This window comes from Pelophylax lessonae (assembly GCF_965119305.1).
Source record: "Pelophylax lessonae genome assembly, chromosome: 1".
NCBI lineage: Eukaryota > Metazoa > Chordata > Amphibia > Anura > Ranidae > Pelophylax > Pelophylax lessonae.
The window spans coordinates 125,839,680-125,863,540 of record NC_138768.1 but is presented as its reverse complement, the minus strand read 5'-3'; the positions used below and the strand labels follow the sequence as shown (position 1 = coordinate 125,863,540).

At 39.7% G+C, this 23,861-nt stretch overlaps 1 protein-coding gene across 1 annotated transcript in view; it reads right to left on the bottom strand.

Annotated features, from left to right (window-relative positions):
- Window positions 1-6,860: 6,860 nt before the first annotated feature.
- AP3B1 (adaptor related protein complex 3 subunit beta 1) overlaps window positions 6,861-23,861 on the bottom strand; it is a 553,719-nt gene continuing 536,718 nt past the window's right edge. The window contains exons 26-27 of the mRNA XM_082265474.1: window positions 19,779-19,917; window positions 6,861-7,361 (exon numbers count right to left, since the gene is read on the bottom strand). Coding sequence (XP_082121600.1) covers window positions 7,208-7,361; window positions 19,779-19,917 — 293 coding nt within the window. The 3' untranslated portion in view covers window positions 6,861-7,207. The remainder of the gene's footprint in view (window positions 7,362-19,778; window positions 19,918-23,861) is intronic.

Below are 23,861 nucleotides of genomic sequence, written 5' to 3'. Positions count from 1 at the left end.
AAATTTTTCACTCTGTTATATTGCAGCCATTTGCTAAAATCATTTAAGTTCATTCTTCTTCCTCATGAATGTACACATAGCACCCCATACTGACAGAAATACACAGAATTGTTGACATTGTTGCAGATTTATTAAAAAAAAGAAAAACTGAAATATCACATGGTCCTAAGTATTCAGACCCTTTGCTCAGTATTTAGTAGAAGCCCCCTTTTGATCTAATACAGCCAGGAGTCTTTTTGGGAAAGATGCAACAAGTCTTTCACACCTGGATTTGGGGATCCTCTGCCATTCCTCCTTGCAGATCCTCTCCAGTTCTGTCAGGTTGGATGGTAAACGTTGGTGGACAGCCATTTTTAGGTCTCTCCAGAGATGCTCAATTGGGTTTAAGTCAGGGCTCTGGCTGGGCCATTCAAGAACAGTCACGGAGTTGTTGTGAAGCCACTCCTTCGTTATTTTAGCTGTGTGCTTAGGGTCATTGTCTTGTTGGAAGGTAAACCTTCGGCCCAGTCTGAGGTCCAGAGCACTCTGGAGAAGGTTTTTGTCCAGGATATCCCTGTACTTGGCCGCATTCATCTTTCCCTCGATTGCAACCAGTCGTCCTGTCCCTGCAGCTGAAAAACACCCCCACAGCATGATGCTGCCACCACCATGCTTCACTGTTGGGACTGTATTGGACAGGTGATGAGCAGTGCCTGGTTTTCTCCACACATACCGCTTAGAATTAAGGCCAAAAAGTTCTATTTTGGTCTCATCAGACCAGAGAATCTTATTTCTCACCATCTTGGAGTCCTTCAGGTGTTTTTTTTAGCAAACTCCATGCGGGCTTTCATGTGTCTTACACTGAGGAGAGGCTTCCGTTGGGCCACTCTGCCATAAAGCCCCAACTGGTGGAGGGCTGCAGTGATGGTTGACTTTCTACAACTTTCTCCCATCTCCTGACTGCATCTCTGGAGCTCAGCCACAGTGATCTTTGGGTTCTTCTTTACTTCTCTCACCAAGGCTCTTCTCCAACGATAGCTCAGTTTGGCCGGACGGCCAGCTCTAGGAAGGGTTCTGGTCGTCCCAAACGTCTTCCATTTGAGGATTATGGAGGCCACTGTGCTCTTAGGAACCTTAAGTGCATCAGAAATCTTTTTGTAACCTTGGCCAGATCTGTGCCTTGCCACAATTCTGTCTCTGAGCTCTTCAGGCAGTTCCTTTGACCTCATGATTCTCATTTGCTCTGACATGCATTGTGATCTGGAAGGTCTTATATAGACAGGTGTGTGGCTTTCCTAATCAAGTCCAATCAGTATAATCAAACACAGCTGGACTCAAATGAAGGTGTAGAACCATCTCAAGGATGATCAGAAGAAATGGAAAGCACCTGAGTTAAATATATGAGTGTCACAGCAAAGGGTCTGAATACTTAGGACCATGTGATATTTCAGTTTTTCTTTTTTAATAAATCTGCAACAATGTCAACAATTCTGTGTTTTTCTGTCAGTATGGGGTGCTATGTGTACATTCATGAGGAAGAAGAATGAACCTAAACGATTTTAGCAAATGGCTGCAATATAACAAAGAGTGAAAAATTTAAGGGGGTCTGAATACTTTCCGTACCCACTGTATGTACAGGTTGGGGAAGGGGGAACTGTATGTGTGTATACATGTATGTACAGGTGGTGATGGGAGGGTTGTCTAACCAGGCACCACAGACCCTCCAAATATAGAATGATGTTACAATACTATAGATTTTGACTTGGTAACCATGGGACAGAGGGGTGGCAGAGAGCAGAGCTAGATGCCCAGGGGCAATCATCCAGGTTCAGCACCCACTCAGAGAGGTCTGACCAGGGCAAAAAAAAAGGGGAGAGCTAAGACGTAAAGATCAAGACCTCCTTTGGGAATCCTGCAGAACCTCAATGATCTAAAGGTACAGTGGCTATGGGCGATAGCCATCGACTGGTTCTACACTTTACCCAATGGTCACTGTCTTTGTAACTGCCTATGTTTTCTTGAAATTGTTAATAAAAATACTTTTGACTCAAAGTACGGTGGCTGATCAAGCACAGTCTTCGGAGAAGTGCCCCGATCCCCTATGTGTAAGAAGGGTTTCTGGTGGGACCTCAAAAGTATTTCAGTGGCTGATTCATTCAAAACATGCTTCCCCAGCTGTATATACAGTGTACATTCTGGATCACCAATCCCAGCACAGCTCTGGGAAGCCTTGGGACACTTCTGACTCATTGCAATTATCGAGTCTGGAAGCTGTCAGCAATATTCACTCTAAATATACAGTACCCAAACTAACCAACAAGTCTGGGTACTGTATACTTTCCTATTGCAAGCTGCCCATTTCTTTTCAGTGCTGAGCTGCTGTTATGTTTTCTTTAGCGTTCACTCTGTTAGATATTAGGCCTCCCAAACAGGGCAAAGACCAGGTTCCCCGGGCACAGTGTTTTTGTGGGGAAGAAGGGAACCATGTGGCAAGCTATGCCATATGCGTTCCGCCCTGCCTTTGGGTCCAGCACTATTCAGAGTCAGCACAAGGAGGTCAAAAGAAGAAGAGTACACAGCTGAGATGTCCCACAACATCACAGCGTACCTCTGGGTACATGTGAAACCTGATGGGCAGACCTGGAGCTGTGCATTGACAGGGAGACAAGTGTGGTGGCAGCAGGGAGTGGGATCCCAGCTGCAGAAGACGATTAGGCGCACACATCGGGGAGGAGAGGCGCTCACTGGATGACCTTGTCCCAGGACTGCATATAATGGACACCTCCACTTACGCATACTAAACATAAAAGTATATATTTGTAAAGACACCTTAATCTTGGCAATCATTTTTTTGTGCAGCAGGGGCTAAAAACCGTGGGAGCTGTGACAGGCTTTCATCAAGAATGTCTGCCTATTCCTGCCCAGCTCCTCCCTCCATAGAAGTTGTACTATAGCTTCTATTACTGAAAAGTGATCTATGAATGGGGGGGGGGGGGGTTTCCAGTTATCCACCCATCATTTTTAGGCATCAGCACAATGGACACATCCTACTGACTGTAAGTTATGACCGTTGTGCTGATTTGTGTTTTTACTGCACTTAATCTTCATATGAGTTTGTAAACTGACATTTTGTGGTTGATTTAATAAAACTGGAGAGTGCAAAACCTGGTGTGCATGGTAGCCAATCACCTTCTAACTTCAGCTTGTTCAATTAAGCTTTGACAAAAAAAAACTGGAATGCTATGCTTCCAATACGAAAAGTTCTTTGCAGAGCTGCGTTACATATTTTCCACTCACCATTTTAGTAAATCAACCCCTTTATGTGTGTTTTTTTTTTAAATATATGTACATATTGCATACTCCTACATATATTTTTCTTTTTTACGAACAAACATTTAACACATGGCAAGAGATTCCTAGAGCATTACAGGCTATCTGTAGTGACAGCGCAGCAGAAGCTGCCTGCTTTGTGGCTCTTTGGTAAATTGAAAGCTCAGACACCACCATTCCACTAGGTGGAATTACTCTTGCATGTATCAAATTTAACTTACACTAAAGAACTTTCTAAACACTGGGTTATTACAGGTGGTGACAAGACAAAATGTAAAATGGAGACACAAGTGCCACCAGCTGCTTACATAATATTCATATCAAAAGCTTCATATTTATCTGGAAATAAAAAATGCATGTGCATTTTTCCTGACCATAATAAAGCAAGAAAACGAAAAACTCCATAAATTCTCATTCAATTGATACTGAATGTAGCAGAATTATACAGTCCAAAAACAAAGGGTTCCTCTTTGAGAATAGTAGGCAATTCCCCTTTATATTAAACGATTCTGCAGGTGGAAATAATCAGTTTCCCTAAATCATCCCTTTGATAATTGAGACTTGCACAGACTGGAATTTATCAGCACTGAAGTCTCAAAATAATGTTACTGATGACTGCATAAAAACAGTGTATATCAAAAAGGAAACAAATAATCCCATTGTAATAAAAAAATACATAAAAAGGGACAGGATAGTCTGCTACCTGCAAACTGTAACACAGTTGTATAGTAAACTACATAACATTGCTTAATCCAACATGGTGGATTAAAGTGGACATTTCGATAAAAAAAAACCCTCCCTAAATTATGAAGAATAAACACACTTTTATCCATCAAATGCAACAATGGGCTTTTCCCAGTTATGATGTTCCTAAAGCACACCTTGTTTTGCATAGCAATTTTTTTGCTCATCAAGAGTTGGCTCTCTCTTAAGGATTCTTGCAACTAGCCCCTGATGATGCTAAGCAAGATCCCACCCTCCACAATCTTCTTCTTCAATATTATCATCTTTTTTTTGCACCACCCCCCTTTACTCAATTCTCACCTAGGCCGGTGTGTTGTGTCAGCCTCCTCCTGCAGGAGGCAACAGATCCACTAACAGAAAAAGTGCACAATATCTCAATCCTGCAGACAAGAGACGGAGAAAAGAGACCACTCACACATGTGATCTTGCTTAGAATCATCAGGGGCTAGTTGCAAGAATCCACAAGAGAAAGCAAGCTCGACCAAAAAAATGGTTACTCAAAACAAGATGTGCATTAGGAACATCATAGCTGGGAAAAGCCCAATGTTGTATTTAATGGATAAAATTATGTTTATTGCTCAATATTTAGGGAGTTATTTATCATAATACTTCTGGATATTTTTTCCGCATGGGAGGTGCAAGATCTCTTAAACCGCTTGCTGACCGCTTATTTACTGCGACAGGCTGGCTCTACTGTGCAAAATCACGTACCTGTGTGTCATTTCGTGCAATAGCCACTGGGTGGCGTGTGCTGCTGGAAGCGTGATTGCATGCTGATTGGACACAGAGGATGCCAATCAGCGGGTCCGGTGGACCTGATGTCCGCCAGCCACCCACGATCATTCCCCAGAGGCGCAGAACGGCGTTCTGCCCATGTAAACAAGGCAGATTGCCATTCTGACAAGGAAGATGAAGGCGATCGTGTTCCTGCTGAGTATTAATATGGATCTCTGTCTTTCCCCAGTCAGAGCAACCACCACACAGTTAGCAAGCACCCCCTAGAGACACACTTAATCCTTTGATTGCCCCTTTTGTTGACCCCTTACCTGCCAGTGTCATTAGTACAGTAACAGTGCATATTTTTAGCGCTGATTACTGTAATAATGTCACTGGTCCCCAAAAAAGTGTCAGTTAGGTGTCTGATTTGTCCGCCGCAATGTTGTAGTCTCGTTCAAAATCGCTGACGTCACGTAAGCGGTTATCGGCTGGAGATGGTCAGGCCCTCAGAACCCGGAGACCACCTGTAAGCAAAGCCTGGGACTTGTGGCGGACATGGACTGCTGCGGTTAATGCTTTACAGGACAGTATGAAGCTCCAACCATGTTCTGAGCGAAACCTGACTACCTGGTCCAATTGAGTGAGACTATCTGGTCTAATTGAGTGTTGGTGGGGGTCAAAGGATATCTGGATGAGCCCGTATGCGGTATATAGGTTTTGCTCAGTTGTTTCATCCTGACGGTAAGAGGCAGTGTGTTTGGTGCTTTTCGTGGTGGTGGCACTTACAGACCTAATCAGCTGGACCTTGTATATGGACATATGTGCAGCAGCTGATATCTTTTAACTTTTATTTGTCATTTGATTATGTCGGAGTGAACCAATTGATCTAAGCACAGCTCTCTTTGTTTTATATTGATGTAAGTATATTGGTCATGATATAGGGGGAATTTAACATAACCAGATTTTTTCATAAGGGAGGTGACAGATTCACCTGGGGAACACAAATACATATGGCTAAACTTTCAAGCAATAACCAATAATGGCTAAATGTATAAAAACAGTTCCAAAAAAGTGTTCCTGCTTCTCATGAAGGCCAACAAGATCCCAGTTTCCATTTCTGCAGAAAGGCTTAGAATGCAACAAAGTATCTCATTTGTTGTTCTGGGCAGCATTCCACTTAACCTTCGGACTTTATAGCCACTTTATTCAAATGCATTCTATGTATTAAGATAAAAAGCCTTCTGTGTGCAGCAGCCCCCCTTAGGCTTACCTGAGCCCCATCTCTATCCAACAATGTTTTAGGAGGGATTTGGCTCCTCTTCATTGGATGAGATGACAGTGCTGCTGTCAAGCAAATTCAGTGAATCAATGTGGAGAGAGAGGGGGCGGGGCCGATGCATGGCTCCGTGTTTGAATGGATACATGGAGCTGTGGCTCGGCTCAGGAGCCCCCATAGCAAGCTGCTTGCCACGGGGGCACTCAACAGGAGGGATGAACCAGGAGAGCTGAAGGGAGACCCGAGAAGAAGAGGATCCAAGCTTCCCTGTGCCAAACTAACTGCACAGAGCAGGTAAGTATAACACATTTGTTATTTTTAACAAAAGGAAAAAAAAAAAAAGACTTTACAATCACGTTAAAGTTAAAGGTTCATTTTCTCAAGATGCAATAACCTTTGCGCTGGCCCCAAAAGCACAGAAAAGTCCAGGAAGCAGCAGGTATTACAACTACATGTGCTACCAGGTTGGAAAGTGCTGCGAATTTTGGAGAGGATCTTCTTTTTAAATTGCTTTATCGGTTTGTGCTCAACTATCCACAAACAAATCTTAAATGTTATTGTCCTGACCAGATTTGAATTACCGTAGATTTTCTCCTCATAAAATATCAGTAAAATGTAAATATGGTACACTTACAATTTTTAATAATTGATCACACACAGGTTTTGTATACGGCCTGTGTATATATTCACACATCATATCAGTGAACTGGGCAGCTTGTTAATACTTTTATTCCATAATCTCAAAAAACAAAACAAAAAACAAATTGCAATTCATGAAACCTTTGAGCAACCGTGGAAACTAATACATAAAGTAGATTCACTTTAGTACCATCTTATCTGCACCAATGTAGAAATAGGATCTCTAAAGGGTCCAGATACATAAAAATCTTTACAGATAATGGGAGATGTAACAAATGGGATTTGAATTTTTACTGATAAGTAACAGAGAAGCATATGATCTTTGGTTAGAAAGCTTCCCTATCACAAGGGCTTGCATATATGATAGATACTAGCATTCTGAAGCAGTAGACAAGATTGTCCAGAGTGTATTCTTCCCACTCCTGCCAGATGGAAGGGCTATTATTATAAATGAAAGGCAGCAGTAGTGGATGCCAGGCAGTCTTGTTTTGTGCCAGATTCTGAAGTCCAGATGTAAGCTGGCTACCCCTGGGACAGGACGGGCTTCAGCTCCCGCAATAGAATGGAGCCAATCACAGTTTTCTCAGTATTTATGATGAGCTGTGCTGTGGAGCTTTCCTTCAGTTCCACTGTGACTAGCATCAATGACCCACTGTGCACAGTCTTCGCTGCAAACCTGCAAAATGAAGGAGGGGAAAAAAAGTTACACAGTAGTCAGATCAAAGCTTTTGTAGTACAACACGTCATTATGTTGTTATATACCTGTATGTTTAAAGTGAATTATATTTAATTGTATTTGTAAGATATATATGTGAAAGTATCCACTTAAAGTTAGTTTAATCTTAATGTCTTTTTCAAAGCTTATAAAATAGTAAAATACACTGTAAAACAAATATTCAAACAAGAAATCAGGAGTTGCGTTTTTCTCTCCAAATAGACACTTTAGACTAAGTACACATGGGTGGTTTTTAATCTTGTAAAAGTTAGCCTTAAGTACATCATGTCCAACAAAGTATTTGGTTAGCTTTTTTCTTTCAGCACAGTAGTCTTCTGGAGCTTTTCACAATGCCAACTGAAGACTGCTTAATGTTTGTTAAAGCTACAGCCAGCACCTCATTGAAGATATACAGTATCTAACAAAAGTGAGTACACCGCTCGCATTTTTGCAAATTTTTTATATCTTTTCATGTGACAACACTAAAGAAATTACACTTTGCGACAATGTAAAGTAGTGAGTGTACAGCTTGTATAACAGTGTAAATCTGCTGTCCCCTCAAAAAAACTCAACACACAGCCACAAATGTCTGCACTGCTGGCAACAAAAGTGAGTACACCCCTAAGTGACAAATTCCAAATTGTGCCCAAAGTGTCAATATTTTGTGTTGCCACCATTTTTTTCCCAGCACTGCCTTAACCCTCTTGGACATTGAGTTCACAGGTTGCCACTGGAGTCCTCTTCTACTCCTCCATGACATCACCACGGAGCTGGTGGATATTAGAGACCTTGCGCTCCTCCACCTCCCGTTTGAGGATGCCCCACAGTTGCTTAATAGGGTTTAGGTCTAGAGACAAGCCTGGCCAGTCCATTACCTTTACCCTCAGCTTCTTTAGCAAGGCAGTGGTCGTCTTTGAGGTGTGTCTAGGGTCGTTCTGTTGGAATACTGCCCTGCAGCCCAGTCTCTGAAGGGAGGGGATCATTCTCTGCTTCAGTATGTCACAGTACATGTTGGCATTCAAGGTTAACACACCTGCTCCCCATTCACACCTGAGACCTTGTCTGAAACACTAACAAGTCACATGACACCAGAGAAGGAAAATGGCTAATTGGACCCAATTTGGACATTGTCACTTGTACTCACTTTTGTTGCCAGCGGTTTAGACATTAATTGCTGTGTGTTGAGTTGTTTTGAGGGGACAGCAAATTTATAGTTATACAAGCTGTACATTCACTACTTTACATTTTAGCACAGTGTCATTTCCATTTGTTGTCACATGAAAAGATATAATAAAATATTTACAAAAATGTGAGGGGTGCACTCACTTTTGTGAGAAACTGTACTTTTAATCTTGTAGAAAGAAGCCGATTGGTTCTTAAACTGCTTTAAGAAGGCTGTTTAATTTTTTTTTTTTTAAATTGCTTTGTAATTTATGGCTAAGGCTGGCCATACACGGTGCAAAATTTCTTTCCTTGCCGTCCCTGTCGGGTGAAGACCGTGATTATTGCTAGCCGCTATAGCAGCTGCTTGTGATAATCGGAAGCAATTTGGGAAGGCTGGTTGTACCCAAGTTGATTGAATGATCAACTTGGCACATTCACTGCCTATTAACGGTTCGAACCGTGTATGGCTGGCCTAAGCTTGATGCTCTTCAAACTAGTGTGGATTCAAACCAAGATAAAATTGGTCTGTACAAATGTATACCAAATAGTCATAGCTTTAACATAGAAGACTAGAAAATGAAAGGCAGAACAGGAGGGTAATTACGTTTAAAAAAAGTAGACTCTTCCACTTAGCAGTCAGTTTGAGGAATTGCATGATAAGACTTATGCAATTGTATCAGAACAGATGCAGGTAAGATGGGCAAAACTTCTACTTCATTTTCCTACTTTTTTTTTTTTAAACTAACTGTGCAATATGATGGGGGAAAAAAGGGAAAAAAGGGGTTGATATATTAGGTTGACCTCATTCTCCTACTGCATGGACTATTTGAGAATGCCAGCGTTGGGAAACAAACACTGCTGTAGCAGCTTTAATGTGGGAACAGAACACTCAAAGTGCAGGTAAAGGGCTTGCCACTGATTTTCTGGTAACATTTCTAAAACTTGGATATTCTTTACTGGAAGGCAATCCCAAAAAATGCAGCATACGGATCTTTTGGTTTGCAGACAGCGCCAACTACTAATGGGAAAACACGGGAACGTTTGATCCATATCTGTGGTGAACCTGTAGTAGTTGGCTGAAATGTTTTTTCTCTTTTGTACCTGGTATATATGAGATAATATTTCCTTTCCACATATCTTTACATTTTCTCTGCTTTTAAAGCAGAGCCCAGTTCCTCCTCAGTTCTCTGGGCAAATCCAACATCGTCTTAAGCCCCGTACACACGCACAGATTGTTGGCCGTAAATTGTCGGCCAACGTCCGATCGGCCGATTGTAGGCTTGTTAGTATGATGCTTCCGACAACCAACTGCGACTTTTTGGCCGAAAAAAATCTGGTGTGCATGCTATAAAACTTTTGTTGGCCAACAACAGAACGGCCGATTGTTCCTCAGTCAGTACAGATTTCGGCAGACAAAAATCAGATGAGCAAGACTGGGCATGCTCAGAGAAGAAAAAACACACGGAAAGTCAACCATCACATGACATCACTTCTGAAGTTGGTTTTTGTTGGCCAACAAAAGTCCAGTGCAAGTCTAGAGCACATTTCAACCAACAAACAACACTGGACAAAAGACGGCCGATCGGTCGGCCAACAATCTGTGCGTGGCACGAGGCTTTAGTTTCTTTTAATATAAATGTGCAGGAAATGTAAAAAAGGTTGGTTCAAAATTGGTTGTGGAGAGTATTTCTTCAAATGTAGCAGCAAAGGAAAATGTATGCTAGTAGTTACCTATAAGCCATGTTTAATAACGAAACTTACAGATAAAGGAAATTTGAATTTTCACATTGTGGTAAGCAGGTTACCTTTTTACCAAAGATGAGAAACAACGTACCTGTCCAAAGTAAAGTTATGTTAAACTGCATTTACACTCCCCTCCCATCAGATGTAGAAGGTTGAAAATGTTGGTGATTATTCACCAGCTGTGAACATTGATTCCCACACAATGGATCAGTTTGCTTCAGTGATTTGCATACTCTAAATGACATAGGATCTCCAGCAGGCTGCAAAGTACAACCAGCTATTGCTCTAAAACTTTTTACAAATATTTATTTTTTAGCAACACTGATTTGAAAACTGGTGTTTAAATAACCACAGGGCTTTTCATTGCTCATGGAGTTCAGTGGTAAACTCTTACCACTGTAATTCAGACTTTCCTCTCCTAATCTGCCCCATGACAAAGACACTAGTTCTGGTGACCTGGGGGGCCCAAAGGATTTCTTTTGATTTGCAGGGACTTCCTCTCACTTCCTGTTTGGCTATGGGACAGGAAGTGAAGGGAAATCTCCACAATGGGACATATATCGAGGGAAAAAAAATATGAAAGGGGTTAGAACTCTCCCTTGCTCTACCCAAAATGAGAAAAAACATTTTGCCTTTATTTCTAGTTGAATACTACAATTCCAGACAAGTGAATAGGTGAATCAGCTGACCAGCCTCATTACAATCACAAAAACCGCTTCGGGTGGACTAACTAGGAATGCAGAAGTAAAAATAAAAAAATGTTGCAATAATCTTCCACCCAGACAAAGAATTATACAAGAATTCTAAAAGCTGCTTTATATGGACTGAAAAACATTTCCATTTTCTGGTCAGCAATAGAGGAGGTATTGCGTATTTCTGACAGATGTAAATTTTGTCACCCTATGCTGCTGATGAATGAATGGACGTTTAATGTTCACGGTAATAACTGTGTGAACCTATTAACTTTCTTATCAACAAAAACACAACGGAAATGCAAATAAAACTGTAAAGCCAACGCTTGAACATTTTTTGTTTAAATTTATGAGGAGTGAATCAAAATTCCAAAACACTAAAATCTCCTTAATTACTTGTAATTAGAACCCAAACTGTCCCATTGTGCTTTGCAATTGACTGAAAGCCACCTTAGATACAAAGAACTTCTGTCAAGCCAGCTAATTCATTCAGCAAGACCTGAGAGAGACAACTGCAGCCTGGATTGCATGGCCCATGCAAAGCGAGAGCCTCTCTTCCCCGTTAACTGGAGAACAATGAAGTTGCTGCACATGGCCCTTTGAAAACACTAACAAGTATGGGAGAGGGTCTGTGACCTGCTTAGACCCCCACTCTGGAGGCCTTTCCCCTCTTCCCTTTCTGAATGACACGTGTCTCAATCGAAGCCATCTGCCTCAATTTGTGAAACATCTCCGGCCACAAAAGCATGCAGTTAGCCCTGACAACAGAGAACAATGCAAAAATAATAAAACTGCTCTGCTGACAGCACGAACCGGGCTCCTCAATAGCAAACCAACTGGTCAGTGTCTCTTTCCTAACAATTAGCATGGGCAAGTCACAGACTGCAGTCTGTGGGGATCTGTTTAATTATCATCAACATAAAGGAGAGGGAGTTTATCAAAGATACTCAAAAAAAGGAGGAAAGAAAAAAAATCACACTAGACTTAATTAAAATATTAGCCACTTAAGCAGGAAACAGATTCTCTTTAAATGGAAAGTAATTTCTTTTTTAGTTTTTCTCCTAATCACATCAAAACCTCTTAACGCATTACGCTAGTTAGGAAAGCATAACATGTAATTTAAATCTTGTTAACCAGTTTATAGGTAATAATTGCTATATTCTTATTTTACAAACAGAAAAGATCAATATTTATTTCTCTCAACACTGCTGTCAACTGGGTCCTTTACTTATTTAGCATTGTGATTGTGTGCATACTGCCAACAATGACAAAAATTAGACACTCACTTTCCCAATGATAGAAACAATGCAGACAACAAAAAAGAACACTCAGACTCCCATGGTGATAAATATCTTATTCTTTACTCTCACATACACCACCATAGACTTTACACTTCTGTGATGGGATGTTTTACTTATAAATATAAAAATATTAATTAAAGTGTATGTAAACCCTAACAAACTGCTCTTATTTTCTCCTTGTTGGTCTGCTTAACATACCAGGGCTTTGTTATATCAGTTGGACAAGTGCAAAAATAACTTGATTTTGCCAGAAATATTATAACATTATATTATACCATTGAAGAACAAATGGATATGGTATTGAACCAAAAAACCTGCGCAAAAATGGAATTAAAAAGTGAACAAATCTATATAATATTATATGTATAAATAAGTTAATGTGGATTAATCCAAAATTAGAAGCAGCCATCACCACGTTTGCGTGAAATAATGATATAAGATTACTTATTACTAAATAAAAGATTGCGCTAAACTAAACACTAACGTGAAATTTGAGTGCAAAAAATTCCAGCAATACAGTGCAAATGAATGCAATGGATTGCGTTAAAACTAAAGCGCTTATGTGAAAATATTGTGCAAATACTGCAAAATAAAGTGCAAATATTGCAGGATATAAAGTGCAGATATATGTGCAAAACTACAAAAACACTTCAACTAATTTTAAGTGAAAAATAGTGCAAATTATTTCAAAAAATGTCCATAGCAGATATTAATAAATATAAAAATCCATCATATGTTGAATTGAAGCAGACATCCACTTAAAGACAACGCTTGGTATTAGATGCAATAGGTAGTAATATACACACAAGGACTTGTGACTGTGCCTACCTACTTCCGGCTCCTGGTGACACGCAAATGGAACGCGGAAGGCGTTCGTGAACCAGAGACCGCAGCTTTCATCTCTCATGCTTTAATTTACGTATTAAATGTAAGTGCATCCGTCTTCTTAATAAACTTTATATGGTTTAAACGTACTTCACTATCGAGACCCCTTTGTTTCTCCTGGGTACACTGTTCAGGAGCCCTTTTCCCAGGTTCACACTGGAGTGGATTCATTCGGAATACGTGAAGAAGGTGACTTATTTGATGCCTGGTGTCCATAATATAAACCCGCTTGATTGACCCCCTGTAATTTAAGGGGTCCACGGCTTCTGGTGAGCATATATGCACACTGGGTGATCTGGTGGAGGTGTATATCGCTACCGATTGCATCCAATACCAAGTGTTGTCTTTAAGTGGATTCAACATATGATGGACTTTTATATTTATTAATATCTGCTATGGACATTTTTTTTAAATATTTGCACTATTTTTCACTTTAAATAAGTTGAAGTGTTTTTGCAGTTTTGCACATATTATATCTGAACTTTATATCCTGTAATATTTGCACTTTATTTTGCAGTATTTGCAAAATATTTTTCACATAAGCGCTTTAGTTTTAGCGCAATCCATTGCATTCATTTGCACTGTATTGTTGGAATTTTTTGCACTCAAATTTCACGTTAGTGTTTAGTTTAGCGCAATCTTTTATTTAGTAATTATCACTATATTATAACATTCTCTGCAAACAAGAAGGGGTTATGGAAGAGATAAGAATTGGGTTGTGTTCTTTGTGATCCAACAGAAAAGAAGTAGGCAGGGCTGACACCACGTGCCTATAAATTCATATTTGAGTTGTTGTATCAAAGTGGAAGCTTTGATATTTCTTGCCCATCAACAGTTATTTTTTTCTACCTCCAACATATATTCTAGAAATGTAATAAATAGGTTTTTTTTCTAAACATATGCTTTAGTGAATACATTACTGATTTAGTAGCGGCCATAAGCGTGTGCTTGTTTTCTTCAGCTGGCTCACGGCTGTAAATTAGAAGTGATCTGAGTGGATTTATGCCTCTATAAAGAGTACCTGCCACCTGACCATTGCTATCACATGAGGTTTGTTAACTATTCGTGATACCAAAAAATGTAAATGAACTGAATTAAAAAAGTGTTTAACATTTTTTTTTTAATTCTGCATAACCCCAAAAATGAACCTCAACCCTAATTGCTCTGCACACACCAACAAATGCAAATGTAGTGGTATAGCCCCTGGTTAGCTCTAAACTGGTGAGTAGTAAAAGCTTTAACATCACTATTGGAGATTTTTGGGTACAGTCGTATTTCGCATGTTAACGCGTTTGGTATCTATTTACTCAATGCAACCTCATGTTTTATAATTAAGATTGGGCATTACTAATATATATATATATATATATATATATATATATATATATATATATATATATATATATATATATATTTTTAAATAGCAATCAATGTTTTATTTGCAAATTTCCCCAAAACAGGCAGATCACAAGTACAATATCCACTAATCTACACACACATTTTATGGTTAAGAAGTCTTCAGCCTAATCTGTGAGTATAACCAGGATCTTTACTTCAGTGCATCTGTGTACCAGCACTACACATTTGGATTTTATAAATATATATATACAAACACACACACATATACACACACATATACATACAAACACACACACACACACACACCTTGTTTATTTCTTCACACGTAAAAAAGTTTCACAATGCAAATGCGTTCTTGTATACATTTGTATGCACAAAAAAATGCTGTTGCATTGGATGACTTAAATTACAGTCATAACCTTCACAGTTTGCACATGTATTTCACATAGCCATATAAAAAACAATGATGTAATTGCTATAGAAAACATTTAACAGAGTTTAATAGCATTTTTACAGAGAAAGTACTAATTTACTGAAAATGGATGCTCTTTACACTTACAATCTGCAATCATTTGCAACAGATTTTCCCCTGTATTGCAGTAGCATGCTTTGCTCAGCATATTTTGGTTATATACAGCCAAGCAAAATGCTGACAAGATGGGAAAGATTTTTTTCTCCTTTGTTAGAATATTTTGTGATGTTTTGGATGGACTCCCAAGCATAAATTAAACATGTGTTGTTAGAGAGGCCGAATTACTCTTTCTGTCTCTCTGGAGAGAGAGTGAATATATTCTCCCTGTGTTGTGACAACATTAATCACAATTAGTTGTACGGTTGAAGATCTCAAATCCGCACCATCAATGGAATGTTGATATCCCACTGGAGTAAATGTTTCCCAAGTTTCCCATGATTAGAAAGGACACAACACCCAGTCATCTGCCATGATAAGATGGCCACCACTGACTTTTATTATTCTTGTATTGTAGGGAAATGTGTTAAATATTCAATAAATGTGGCCCTCATCTGGAATAGAAAACAAGCATTTTCTGAGCTGATTTAGAAAGATTTCATACATGGAGAGCCAAACACTTCTGTGTTTAAACCAATCCTGTGCATTTACAGATCTGAATACATTCACTCTTTGCTACCCTTTTTAGATAAATGATGTGTAATGCTATTCAGATTCTTAAAAATTGGCTTTACCTATCATTAACTAAAAATATGAAACGCAATATTAAAAATATCTATCTACTTTCAAATGTATAAAACAAAAAGCCTAAATAGTTTAAATAGATTTTTTTTATTGCTAGCTTGAAAGTGTGCTGGGGGCCCCCTTTGTATGCTTTTGTATACTGCCCATGAGTACCTTTCCCTATAAGCAAGTTTGAAAAAGTTTAGAGTGGCTGCCATTATTGTTTTAGGATTTGCTACAGACGTAATGCCGTCTTTTAAAAGTGATGTCTGGGTTTCTGGTGCAGGAAAGGGCTGCCTTCAGGTGAGCCTGCCCTCTGTTTTTTAAATTGCTATTTATGTCCCATAGCGTGGAACCCCCTGGATAGTTCAGAGTTAGGGGCCACATTTATCAGAGGTGCCTAAATGCAGCAGTGTGGCTTCCACATGTATTTACCTAAATGTATGTAAATGTTTTTAACATGAGTGCTTGAAACAGGTTAGTAATAATTTAAACGAACTATAAACAGATTCATTGGGAATAATTAATATATATCTCGATATAGATAGATGCACACAGGTAATCAATAAATCAATGACAGTGGCAGCATGTGACAAAGCAGGTTATATTTCACAATGGGCTATTTGATGAGGTATAAGGACATTGTAGAATTTTATATTATTTGTTTAAGGCAAAGTCCCTATTCCTCTATTCTTCAAGTTGTTCCAGTGGTCTACCATTTTTAAAGTGTAGAACATAATGACTAGAAAAAAAAAAAACAGGAATTACAATAAAATGTTTTATTCAGATTTAGGTCAGCAAACCGATTCAGCAAACAAAGAATAAAATACAAAAAGAAGATATGCAAGGCGGACTTCTGAAAAATATGAAAAACGCTGAGCATATCCCCCTTCCACTGGCCCACTCTGGCTGATTTCAGTCAATTCAAAGTTTGTGACTTTGGCACCCAGTCTATTTGGAAGCACCTTTTTTTCTGCACAGGCAATTCATAAAAAGCTGAGTTGGATGGAATTATAGTTCCACCTCCACTGCACAAAGTTCAATACTGTGTGCGCACTGCAGTATCCCACAACAAGAAAACTACCATATAGTAATTTCCACTGTCAGAAACTTAATTAAAAAAAAAAAAAAAATCAGGAAATCGTGACCTAAGATTGTGCCAAGGATCCTAACCCCTATCCAATATGATTATTAATATTAATTCCTAGTAATATTATTATGATCCTTTAGTCAGATCCATACGCATCATAGATGCTTAATATTGTATTATTCTTGCACAGTTTACAAATACACTTCACCTTTTTTTTGTAGGTTTAGTAAACTTAGAATATAAACCAATCCAGTCCAGATATAAGGTGTATCAATGTGTAATTTATGTATAGACTAATGATATTTTGTCACCATTTTCAATTTCGGTTTGCTCATCAGAGGTGTTAGATTAGAGTGTGGAAATAATAAGTGTACCATAGTAGGTATATTAGAATTAAACACATGACAATCGTATTTCTGATCAAATAAAAAATACAGAATTGTATGAATTCAATTCTATAAAAGCAATTTAAATTGTGAGAGCTTTTAACAAATGTATTTTGTTTTGTACAACGGTCCAGATAAATGCTTCTATTCTAATATTCCAGGAATGAAATGCAGTTCTGTGTATACAGCATATATTTAAAAAGCAGCCAGCACTATAAGGGGCTGTGTTTCTTTTCTAGGAAGGTGTACAGCGTCTGGTGTGGAAATAATAACAGTGCTGACCTCTAGTGTTTGGAAAAAAGAGTTATTGAGACATTTAATCCATTGAGGACTTAAAATATTTTAAATGGTTTTTGCTTTGTGCAATGATTGCTCAATATACTAGGAACTACACTGAATGCAAGAGAACCAACAGATTATCTAAAATATAGACAGATCGTGATTTATATATATATATATATATATAAAAAAAAAAAAAATTACCAATATGTTTTATAACAGAAGGTAGATAAATGTCTGTATACCTCCAGTAATATTAATAATGAAGAAAATGTCTTGTTCAAGTATAAATGCTTAAAGAGTACCCATACCATCCCTCAAAGTTATGGCCATGTATGTGTTTTAATGTGCTGTGTTCAAAATAAATTCTGCTTCCAAAATTAAAATGACAAAGGCATGCTAGGTGAAGAATCAGTTACAGTACAAAGCAAAACCCTGAAAGTGATATTAAAAAGGCAGTAAACCGCAGCAGAGTTAAAAAAACAAAAACAAACACCTGTAATGCAATTGCATAATGTGCTAGTATGCATTGCATAGTAGCACATTATGAAATACTTACCTTGGAATGAAGCCCACCAGGGGGGCGCCGCCACCGCTGAGAGATCTGACACCTTCTCCCGGTCTTTCTTCAAGGTTCGTGGGCTCCAACACTGAGTGGCTGGAGCTGCAATGACGTCACCCCTGCACATGCAATGCCGGACCTTCGGGGACATCACAGGCTGCATCCAGGGTAAATATCTCCTGAACGGTGCACATTTGGGAGATTTTCATTTCACCTACAGGTAAGCCTTTTTTATAAAATTGTAAAATTGTAAATTGACAACTACTTCTCTACACTGTGTGCATTCCTAGAAAACACACAGCCCCATAGCCTAGGATAACACATTCCCCTTCTCCTCCCTCACCCCCCATTCCCCTTCTCCAAACTAACAGAGGGATTTCAGGTTGCACTTTCCACTGACAACACTTTCCCATGAAGGGAGTACTGAGAGAGCAGACACCAACAGCAAGTGCTGGGGTAAGAAATGTCATAAATAGTTTACTGGGGAATGTTTATATTATCGTGCTTAATGCAGTTGTAAACCGCTGGTTCCTTTTTTTTTTTTTTACCTGCAAGGTAAAGGCATAATGTGCTAGTATGCATTGCATACTAGCACATTATGTGAAACTTACCTGAAAACTAAGCCCTCTAGCGACACAATGTAATTGCTAGAGGCAGCGTCCACCTTCTCCAGATCTTTATTCCGGGTCCGCGGACTCTGGCTCCGTGAAAGACCGATGCCGCGTTGACCTCGCTCCCGTGCATGCGCTGGAGAGCCGTCATTTACAGCAGTGGTCCTCAACTCCGGTCCTCGGCCCACTAACAGGCCAGATTTTAAGTATTACTTTGGGGAGATGCAGACTAGAATACTGCAATCACTGAGCAGCAAATTAGATCACCTGTGATGTCATTTAGTTATCTTGCAAACCTGGCCTGTTAGTTGGCCCCGAGGACCGGAGTTGAGGACCACTGATTTACAGCACAGGTATCTCCTTCAGAGCACATGTGCCAATGACGTCATAGGCTGCATGCAATGTAAATATCTACTAAACGTGCACCTTATTATAGGCTTACCTATAGGTAAAAAATTATAGCTTAGAGTTTACTTCCTAGTTAATGGGCTAGGCCAGTCATGTCCAAAGTCCGGCCCTCGGGCCCATCCTTTAGTTCCATACGGCCCCCAGAGACACCACTGACTTTTGTCAATGTCTCTCTCTGAGACATCTCACATCCCCGCCCTGATGCAATGGCTCGGGGGCAGGGCCTCTGGCCTCCCTCGACAGCTTGGCTGCTTCCAAGTCCCGCTCCGCCCCCCGCTCTGCTCTATCTGGCTGGCGCCGCCCATGACAGCGCGGGATTGCAGAATGAATTTGAAAACTGCATACCTTCTCTCCACCGCACACAGCAACCTGTAGAAGCCGACCGAGGATCTCTACAATTCTACTGCCTGTTTATGTAAGTGTGATTTTATTCATAAAGCACTGCTGCTTTTTATTTCATATACATATATATATATATATAGATATATATATGGTCGGCCCTCGGGCATGTTCACTTCATCAAGTCTGGCCCTCTTTGAAAAAAGTTTGAACACCACTGGGCTAGGCTAAACAATTCTAAGGGTTCAATACAACTTTAATACAGTGAGAATAAGTTCTATTCTTGTTATTATGACAAATGTATCTGTAATGTTGACAGTACAAGGCTTCACAATATAAGGATAAAGGAGGGAAAAAAAAGTTTTACCTGTGTACATTGTTCTGACCAGAAGGCACTACTCCAAGATTGGCAGCAGCTAGAAACTTGTGCACCACAGTCTGCGGAGTGCTGTTCTGTGAGGATACTGGGATAGTGGTGGAATTCTCATTCATACCCGTCAGCTTGGCTATGAAAAGCAAAAGACAATGTATGTTATTTGAGAGGCTAACATATTAAAGACAACATGTATGTAACCTGAGAGGCTGAAAAATCAAAGAAATAATAATATGGACATTACTTCAGAAGCTCACATAGTTCTACTTGGAAACAGAAATGAAAGGCACTGCACACGAGGACACAAGTGTGGAGTTTTCACCATAGAAAACCAAACTACTTGTATATTGATTTACCTAGCTATATTAAAAATATTTGTCGGTATTCTAAATGTGACAAGTCCATAAATATTAATATTATCAGGTCTGTTCAGATAAAGAAAAATACATTAGTTCTGATATTCGTTTGAGGTCCACTGTTAAAGCGTTGTGGGGAAGCTTGAATGACAGGAGTGGTAATATCACAATTTCCTGCTAAATATAAACAAGATGAAATGATGTAATATACATTAAATAGCGGCTACATTTTCTCTGTTCATTTTTTCCAAACATTTGGACTTTTTTTTTGGATAAAGTAGTGAGGGGTTAGAACCCCTGCCAAACTTTTATTGCTTTCTGCATTCCCACTTTGGACATGCACCCTCTCTATCTGTTCCGGTGACCATTGTCACTGGGACACAAAGTTATGAGAAATCAAACATTTTGCAGTTGACTTCAGAACAAGAAGATTTATTCTTACTTCTTGTGTCTCTTGGACAAAATGTGATAGGACACATACAACAAAAACTAAATTCCCTAATCTATCAAAAAAAAAAAAAAAAAGTTTTGCCAAGAGAGGTACTTTAAAACATTGCCAGGCTAAAGGCTATTGACATGTATGCATTTCCACATTCTTAAAAGCTTTAAAACAAGTCCTCACTGACCTCTGTAGCTATAGGCACTGTGGAGTAATTTATCCTAAATTATCACAACAAAGACTGCGAAGTGAGGTTGTTAAACAGCTCAAAGCAACCTTCTGCGTGTTTACATTAGAAAAAGATGTATGGGAATATTTTTCAATTTATTGTTGAATCATACTTACCAAGGTGGATGAAGCATTGGTCCGATGCTGCATCTGTCCTCCGCCGGCTCGAACACCGAGAACTGAGCGATCAAACACCTCTGATCGCTCGGTTCTTAGGACTCCCTAAGCAGAGAGCTGGTGACTGAGTCACTGCTCTCCGCTCTGCCCCTCCTTGTTCACGAGAGCACTGGGCTGGGAAGTGGGAGGGAGTGGCTGGCTCAGAGTCTCAGAGGCTCGCTGAGAGGATGAGCTGGATGATGGTCCAGGCATGTGGGCAGATTTAGACTATATGGTTGTGATCCTTCCCGAACCTGGATTGGCTCTGTGACATAAGCCACCAGGAGGCTTTAGCCAGCTGTCTGCTGAAAACTGGTCACAGGAGTGCAGAACGATCCACAGGAGAAGTACAGCCAAACGACCTTTGACTGAACTTCTCCTTTAAGGGTCCTTACACACAGAGTACTGATGAATGAATGCCAGAAAGTAACTAATTTATTTTTTTTTGTAAACTAATCTAAACGTGGTACTAGTTTACTTATATTTACATGCCTATGAATACAGGCCCATTAAAATTCAGATAAAAAAAAAAAGCCTTACCGCCAAAAAATGTGGCATTTTTTGACACCCACGTCCTGGAGCCTTAAAAGGCTGTCAGGCTTCCAAGATGAAGAATCATACAGAGAGGAGCTCTGATTAGGTCTCTGTTTTTAGTTTTTGATGTATTGCTAATCACAAAACTAGAACCTCTGTCCTATACTGTACTCCAAGATGGGGAATTTACAGGCAAAATGTTTGTTTACTTACCGTATACAGCACAGTTTTATTTCTCAGAAATGGGAGTTCTTTTAATAAAGCTAATGATACAGTTTTACATTATTGGGACGCTTCCCTTGCTTTCATTCTCATTCTATGAATTTTGTGGTTCATTGGTGACTGAAATCCAATTAAAAGATCTTTTTTACCAGATATTTGGGTTTCCATACCCCCATGGTCTTTACGTTAGGCGCCATTACCATCCAGTAAGCAGCCTGAGATGTACAGTAGTGGTGGGATTCCTATTACCAGGAGAGTTTTCTGAAATATGTACAACATATTTATATTTTTGGACTTACTAGTACACTTGATGTTTGGATTCAGTACCACAGTTTGACCTATATACTGTATTACACTGCACAGTGTTTTATATGCACTTTTTGAAATATCTGGGACTTTGTAGTTATTTATTTCGAGTTTGGATTGTCTGCACAATACATTGTACTATTGTCAAGGTCTTACCTTGCCCTCCTGTTGGCAGCCATCTTGGACATGTGCAGACTGCTGCCTTTTATAAACTCTGATTGCATCATCACTTGCCTGCTGCCTCGGTATCGCACAGTGATGATGCTGCACACCTGACTATATCACCTGATGGGTTGCAGTCCTTGCCCTTGCGTTTGTGCTCCAAGGTACATCTCTGCTAGCAGTCCTCTGTTCTCCGTGTTTTTCTGTGTATGACCTGGCTTGGCTCATGACTCTCCTGGCTCTCGACCCTGCATCTGCAGATGACCCGCTTCTGGACTTGACCCCAGCTTGGATGACTACCTGCTTCTGGACTCGACCCCTGCTTGGATGACTACCCGCTTCTGGACTCGACCCTGGCTTGTTCCTGCTCTCACTTCCTCACTCTTGCTGTGCGTTTACTTTTGATTGCTCCAATAAACTTCTTTATTTTACCTGCATCCCTGTGTGATCTGGTTTCCTGGCACCCTGACAATTATGTTGCACAGTATTTTATTCATGTTTGAATTCATTTTTATTTTATGAAGTTTTATCTCATCAAGAATTAACACATGCACTTTATTTATACCTCATCCGGACGTGAGTAATCTCTGATTAGAATAGAAATTTTTCCTGGTAAATCCCAAGTGTTCACCTGGCAAAACTTGTAAGGTGTGTGAAAAGAAGACCAAGTGGGGGCAAACCTGGGAGACAGATGCTTACTGCTGAAAAGCCCAGGAGACACCAATACCCCTGGTGGAGTGGGTTCTGTTGGAAAAGGAAAGAATGGTTTCCTTCAAAAGGTAGGACCAGCAAATTAGTTGTCTGGTCCACCTGGCAATGTTGGAGAGGGAGGCAAGTTGTCCTCTACCAGGACTTCCAGGTTAAAACAAAAAGGGACTCAGTCTTGCTTTCAAGTAGGCTCTGATTACCAATATCCAGACAATGTAGGCAATTTCCTTGTCATGACTTGCAGCAGGACAGAATAAAGGGAGGATGATGTCCCCATTGAGATGAAAAGAACAGATCACATTAGGAAAAAGAAAGGTTTTCATCACAAACTCACCTTGTCCAAATCAAGAATAGGCTCTTTACAGGATAGAGCTGCTCACTCAAAAACTCCTAACAGACAAAAGGTAAGATCTTCCAACAGAATGTCTCCAATTGGTTCAAGGGTGGGAGGGGTCTTTGAAAGCAGAGAGCACAAGGTTGAGATCCCAAGGTGACACAGAAGGTTGATTTGAGGGAATGGTATGAGCAACTACTTTGAAAACAATTCGGATAAATGATTGTGAGGCAGAGGGTTCCTGGAAAAGGATGGATAAGGCTGCAACCTGTCATTTGAGGAGGGTACTCAGGGCAAGATTCTGCTCAAGAACAAACTAAAGAAAGGCCAAAAAAAGAGCATCTCCTGGGTTTAATCCCTCTCCCTTGCAATTGGATTTTTGTATTTACCATAAAATCCATTTCTCTGAGTTCATCGACGAACACAGTGCTCCATAAATTATAACTAAGGGGACATCCAAAAGCAGTGCCAAAAAGAAAATAACCCAAAGCTAAAAATAAAAGCCCTTAACCAGGACACAGGAGCCTTAAGCGGGTCACAGGAGTCCATTGTGAAAAATAAATGTTTAAAGAAAAACACCCCTTAAGAGGGAACAGCCCCTCTTAAACAGCAGCCTGCAAAATTTTGGGCCA